The 6,642-nt window shown below is 47.5% G+C and overlaps 1 protein-coding gene across 1 annotated transcript; it reads left to right on the top strand.

Moving 5' to 3' along the window:
• The first annotated feature begins 2,534 nt into the window (after positions 1-2,534).
• Positions 2,535-6,115, top strand: MLEC (malectin). The gene is made up of 4 exons (XM_008943244.1): positions 2,535-2,712; positions 4,070-4,246; positions 4,406-4,463; positions 5,647-6,115. Exons 1-4 carry the CDS (start codon positions 2,548-2,550, stop codon positions 5,874-5,876), a joined length of 630 nt encoding a protein of 209 aa, XP_008941492.1. The 5' UTR covers positions 2,535-2,547; the 3' UTR covers positions 5,877-6,115.
• The last annotated feature ends 527 nt before the right edge of the window (positions 6,116-6,642 follow it).

The following is a 6,642-nucleotide window of genomic DNA, read 5'->3' as shown; positions in this document are numbered from 1 at the left end:
CCCACCGCTCTGCTCCCGCTGGATCCCTTCAGCAGCAGGGCAGGGACAGCAGCAGAGGCAGATGGGATGTGATCAGCTACTCCAAGTACTGAACTGGTAGAATTTTCTATCTATCTACCAGTAAGGACAGGATGGAGAACTAGCATTTCACTTGCAATTGAGTTACCTTTTCCTACTTGCCCTGAAACTTCCCCAGTTGTATAAGTTTTCTGTGTTTCTGATAGTTGGTGCACCAAAACTCAGTTGATTGACAGATGTGTTGAGAAGTTAGCTGTGCTGAGCTGCTCCTGCTGTCACTTGCAGGTGAGTGGTGGAGTGCAGAGAATGAGCATTCTGTTGGATTTTTAAGTCTAACCATCACTGTTTCCATGTAGGATGGTGAGGATTGTCCTGTGCTATACATCTAGGAGTGCCATTGCTTACCTTGCATGAGTGCCATCCTGAACGGAGAGAATGGAGAGCCATTTGGGCACAATGGAGGAGGCCACATTTAAATACTAATATAATTTGTTAGGAGTTTTTCACTCCCATGGACGCTGGTGCCTCAATTGCACAAGGGGCTCTGATTGCTGTAGGTCAGCTTCTTTTGACAGACCCCTCATACGTGTGACTTGAAGGAGAATGTCCTTGTGGACGTGAACAATTTATTATCTTTTTGTTAACGAGAGGGAAAAAAAGGTCTTTTCAAGCATGCTCTTCATTTGGGGAGAGCCCGTGGTGTCTCTGAACAGCCGGCTGTGCCAGGAATCCTGCTTCAGACAGCAGTGCCAGGCACAGCGGAGGAGACTTTACCCCTTTGAGCTCTCAGCTGCCTTTCCCTCAATGGCTTTTTATTGCACCATTGTTTAGTGCTTTAGTCTGGGCTCCTCTCTGTGTTGATAGGCATGCAGCAGCTACAGCAGAAATACTAGGAAGCGACCTAGGGATAGTATTTCTGGGCTGTACTGCCTCTGGGCAAATTAAAACTTTTTTTTTGTTTTTGTTTTGTTTTCAAGCCTTGCTTCAGATGCTGTTTCCTGAAGGACAAAATGTGCTGATGGCAATTACAGAATAGCCAGGTGCCAAACATAGTTGAGTCGCAGCCTCTCTCGGTGAGCCTCCTCTGAGCACACCCAGCATGCTGTAGAATCGAGCTTGCTTCCACAGCAGTGTCAGCAGACCTCTGATATGCAGGTGACAGGTCTTCCTCTCCAGTTACCTTCTCAACTGTTAAAGGGCTTCCTTTCTATGCAGGCTTTGCTCCAACAGGAGCTGACTGCTGTGGAGTACTTGGTTCACTATCACTGTAATCTGTAAGCTGGCCAGAAATATCTGTGGGGGAGGGTAGATTAAACTTTTCACCCTCTGTATTTTTGGTGATTAGAGTCTTCAGCCTTTGTGCCCAGGTTTGAGCAGTAAAGAGAAGCAGAAGATTGTCTGAGTAGCTCTGTGTGAAACAAGAGACTAAGAACTGGCATTAATTTCCTCTTGCTCGTTTGCATTGGCTCCATCTTTGGCAACGTGTGCTGGGTTAGTAGTTCTTGCTTTGTCTTGGCCAACACAGTGTCTGTTCCCATGGAAATGGGGTGGAAGATACAAATGTCACCAGAGAACTTGGTCTGGATCAGCTTCTCCTGCCTGAAGTGCCAGTGGGCAGATGGTGTCCACAGTCTTCCCTCCTGCTTCGATGGGGAATTACTTGATTCAGAGACATGTCAGGTTGCACTTGTACAGTAACCCTGACACAAGAAGGTGTCATGTCCAATTGAGGTCTTTGAGGGCTGCTCTAGAGGCAATGAAACAATGACTGAGAAGAGGCAAACTTTACTATTTCTGGTATTTTCTCAGTTACTGTCCCATTTGGACTGTTCAGGTGCCTACAGACAGCGCTCATTTCAGCTGATGGAGCTGTTGGTGCTCTTGAAACCCTTGTGTATCTTTTTTGCTTCCTTCTTCCTGTCTTAGAGCTAGTGGGTATTGAGTGGCTGTGGTGAGAAGAAAGTGCATTGTAACATGTCTAATGCTTTTCACCCTCCTGCCATTCTCCAGGTTTTCATGTGAAGAGGGCGAGTCTCTAAAACCTGATGCCATTGATTGCTAATTTCAAATCTGTTGAATGAATGAGTTGTCAGTCCTATGCTGACTGTTCTGGTTTTGTACTCCAGGCTGGTAATTTGAAAATGTTGTAAAAATATTCTAGGTGGTTTTCCTCTTTGAAGCAGGAGTCAATGGCCAAGTCCTTTGGCTCTGTGCCCTGTTTGTGAAAGAGACTCTTCTCTCTGGAACGGTGAGAGCGAGTTTGCTGTTTGAGAACTGCAGCAGGTCCAGACCTGTTTTTCTGGAGGACCTGGGTTCTTGGGCCTTGGCGACCTGTGCTTCTGCTGCAGTAGTGCCTCCTCCTGGTCAGAGCAAGGAGGGGAGACAGGTCTGACAAGAGCTTAAGTGCTAATGCTACCCACTTAGGGAACTGAGCACTTCAAGAGCAGAGAAAATGTCTCTTCCATGTGCCTTAGAACTTAACCCTTCCTCTCACTGTTTTGTGCTTGAAACCCAGCTTCTGACTATGGTATGAAGCTGCCAATCTTGCGGTCCAACGCGGAGGATCAGATTCTGTACCAGACTGAGCGTTACAATGAGGAAACCTTTGGCTATGAAGTTCCCATCAAAGAGGAGGGTGACTATGTGCTGGTGTTGAAGTTTGCAGAGGTCTATTTTGCACAGTCTCAACAGAAGGTAAGCCACAGCTCCTTGCTTGTCTCTTTGATGCGAGTTCCTGACCAAGACTGTCCAGGTTGCCTCTGCTGCTTTGCCTGCTGGAGAAAGGAGTGAAGTAAGGCACTAATGGTTCATTTAGTTGCTGGAGCTCTCATGGGCTCTGAAACTTCCAAGCTGTCTTCCACGTTCCAGATGTACAGCTGGCCTGGAAAATTGCATTACAAAGTATTCAAACAAACATGTGCAACTAAACATAACTAGCACTAGAGTTTTATGATCTGTTTAGGCTCTGCTGGCTTTGAGAAGAAGTGCTTTTGCCTTTTTCCTGAACCTGACAGCGTGTTTGCACTGGTGGAAGTGTTGCACAGGTTGAATTGGGAAGTGATCTGAGTCAAATAACCTCAAAACATTCTTTTTACAAATGTCATAAGACTTGATACTGGTTCAAATGGATCCTGAAAGCACAGAGTTAAATTCAACCCTCTTTATTGCCCTTTAGAGAAGATTAATCCCTGTCCACATTTGAAATCCCTCATGTTCAGACATGGAAGCAGAAGCACAAAGAACTCAAAGCGCTGTGATAAACTGGGAGAGAAGTGGTGTGCATTTTAGTTTTGGCTTTCCTCTGACTCCATCAGCTTCTTTAGAGCCTTGCTCCTTAAGCACTGTGCTGCCTTCCTGACAGAGAAGTATTTCAGGGAACAGAACTGGTGGGGCTGGCTTACAGAATGGATGCAAAAAGCAGCCTCAAAGTGTACCAAAGGGCTGAGGCATCTTTGGTTTCTCTTCCTTCTTGTGGTTTGGCTGGAATTCCCCAGGTGCTGAGTGAAGTTTGAGTCATCAGAGCCCTGAGGAGGACTTTCACTCTGAACTCACAGATGTGGTTAGCAGTTCAACATTTTACCTTCTTCAAAATCTGTGTCCTTTTCCAGCTTGTTTCCTCTGCTCTGCTGCAAGCTGTATTAGTTAGAAATGGCTTAACCCTCTAGGCTGTGGTGTGCCACAGCCACCCTGGGGTGGTAGGAGCAGGTCCTTGGCCAGTAGGTGGAAAGTCAGTTGTGAAAGGAAAGTATGAATACACCAGAATAAAATTGTGCTGTCATCAGTTTTGAACAGCAGATGTAGGGGTTATTGTAAAAGGAGAAGGCAGATTTCAGGGTATTCAAAAGCAATGTTAGTGCTTCAACATCTTTACCTGGGTGCTTTTGGGCTCTGAATCCTTCCCAAGGGAGTAGAGCGTGTGGTGGGACAGTGCATGCTGCAATGCTTTCTGGTCCAGGGTGCATAACAAGCAGAGACCTTTCCTGTTCTATTCCCCTTTCAACTGTCATGTGCCTGAATCCGTTCTGACACTGTGATTTTGTCCACCCTGAAGGTGTTTGATGTTCGCTTGAATGGCCATGTGGTGGTGAAGGACTTGGACATTTTTGACAGAGTTGGACACAGCACAGCTCACGATGAAATCATTCCCATGAGTATCAGAAAGGGGAAACTGAGTGTCCAGGGAGAGGTTTCCACATTCACAGGGAAGCTCCACATTGAATTTGTAAAGGTAATAAGCTTTTCTGGACAGAGCCTTGATCTTCCTTTTCCCTTTCTTCCCCAGCCATGTGGTGCAGGTATTTGCTGGAGGAAGAGAGGTGATGGTAGGTGGAAAGAGTATTTCTTCCCTCAAAGTTGCAGCACTGATTCCCTTCTTTGCTTTCTCTAGGGCTACTACGACAATCCCAAAATATGTGCCCTCTATATCCTGCAAGGAACAGTGGAAGGTAAGCACACTTTTTGAGCCAGAAGGCTCTTCCCCTTTGGAGAGCAGCCTGTTGCTTCTCAGACCATGAGATCATAGCTCTTGCTGACCCATGTCTGCCAACACTGTTTCTCTCTCAGCAAGTTCCTACAGAGTGCAGTTGCAGAATGGAATAGCTGTGTAGTGTCCTCCTGCTCCTTCAAATGAACAAAGCTTTGTCATTTTTGCAATAAGAAAAATCAGTTTAGTTCGGCACTTCCCATTTATGGGGTAGAGGAAAAGGGCATATCTGGTCAGTCTTAGCATATAGCTACAGATAAATTCCCTCTGGCCTTAAATGTCAGCAGCAGCCCTGTAGACAAGTAATTCACGGAGATCTTCTTGCTATAGTTAAATGTTTTTTACCTGGAGCTTTGTTTTGTGTTCCCAGCCCAAGGACAAGGCAGTGTTTTTTTTCCCAGATGTTGGTTCCTCTGGATAGCAGTGGGCAGTGCTAGGAAAACCTTTACTTTGTCATCACCCTCTTTGTGAGTCTGTGCTGGAGCAGTAGCCCCTCTAGCTTCTGAACAGAAGGGGCTGAGGACCTCTCTCTGACCCAAGCATGTTTGCTTTACTGGTCAGGGGTTGCCAAGTGCTGCTGAAGATCTGTTCTGTACACTTGTGGCCAGGTGGCACCTTGCTGGGTGTGGGGCCTGCACTTCAGGCTCCTGGCTCAGAGGACAGGATTTGAGTGGGATTGGGCCATGCTGCTCTGATAGGTCTGGCATGCAGTGGTGTGAGGTAGGACCATTTGTGAAAGGGTTGTTCCTCTTTCTGTTTACTACTGTATCTGCTGGTCCTGCAGAGAGCAGGTGCTTGTTCTTAACTGTATCTCTCTAAGCAGCTGTGGTGTCTGACTGTGTGTGCCCTAAGTGTGCTTTTTTGTGCTGGAACATCTGAGTGACATGTAGATGGGGTGAGGGATGTAATTTTCTTTGCAGACTTGGTCTTTAGATGCTCTTGCATCATAGAGGAAAGAAGTAGTGGTGTGAGCCTCTGTGAGGGAGGATGCTCCTTTCCTGGGGTGCTCTGGCTGTGCTGTCAATGTGGAGTCAGGTGCCCTGTTCCTTGTGTTTGTGCTGGACTGGGGAGGGGGGAGAAGAGTGACTTGAGTGATTTCCCAGGCTACATCCTGCCTCCTTGCAACCTTTTGTCTTGTCCAACAGATGTTCCAAAACTGCAGCCACACCCAGGTCTGGAGAAAAAAGAGGAAGATGATGATGAAGATGAGTACGATGATGGCTCCAGTGTTAAAAAACAGGCAAATAAGAACCGGGTTCAGTCAGGCCCACGCACACCAAACCCCTATGCCTCAGACAACAGCAGCCTCATGTTTCCTATATTGGTGGCCTTTGGTGTCTTCATTCCTACCCTCTTCTGCCTCTGCCGATTGTGAGAGCAAGCCCCACTGAGCAGCAGCCAAGGGGCTGGGAGGGAAGGAGTTGGACCAAACATGCGGTTGCTTTCAATTTTTCCATATTGTTCATAATTTAATGAAAAAAAAAATTGAAAAAAAAAAGATGAATTTGGAATGCATAGCAGGTTCAGGTAAGAGGGAGCTTACCTTCCCCCTGCCAGCAGGCAGTGAGGCCCTTGCCTTCCCCTTCGCACCATGTGCAGCCTCTGATCCTCCCTGGGGTGTCCAAGAGTAAACTGAGTCCCGGCTGGCTGCCTGTTGGGCTGTTGGAAGCTGATGCCGCCAGTTCTGGGCCATGTCCCATGCTGAGAGAGAGCCTTGTGCTGCAAGATCTCTGCCTTTGCTGGCTGGAATACGGTTCCTTAAGCTGGGAAGCAGCTCTCAAACCCAGGCCTGGGCACAGGTGTTGTCTGGGAGCGTGGGAGCGCCGTGGAGCCGTTGGGTGCCTGACGACTGGAGGACGGAGCTGGGCTCAGCATCTCCCTGAACGCGTGCTACACGATGGATGGTACTCGCTGCACAGATACCAGTACTCCAGCTAGCTGAAGCCTCTCTGGAGACGTTCCCCTCCTAAGACTGCAAGCTGCACCAGGAGCAGAAGGTTTTCCCTGGTCTGATATGCTGCACCAGTTTGGAGAGACTTTCCTAGTTTGGCAATTGTAATGTTAGATCCATTGCAGAGGGATCCTGCTGTAGCCTGCGAGAGGCTGACGTTGTTAGCCTCGGATCAGATGCACTTGTTTTT

The sequence above is a fragment of the Merops nubicus genome, unplaced genomic scaffold (genome assembly GCF_000691845.1).
Source record: "Merops nubicus isolate BGI_N331 unplaced genomic scaffold, ASM69184v1 scaffold44066, whole genome shotgun sequence".
NCBI classification, from domain to species: domain Eukaryota; kingdom Metazoa; phylum Chordata; class Aves; order Coraciiformes; family Meropidae; genus Merops; species Merops nubicus.
The sequence above is the reverse complement of the archived record's forward strand: the minus strand, read 5'-3'. Positions and strand labels throughout refer to the sequence as shown.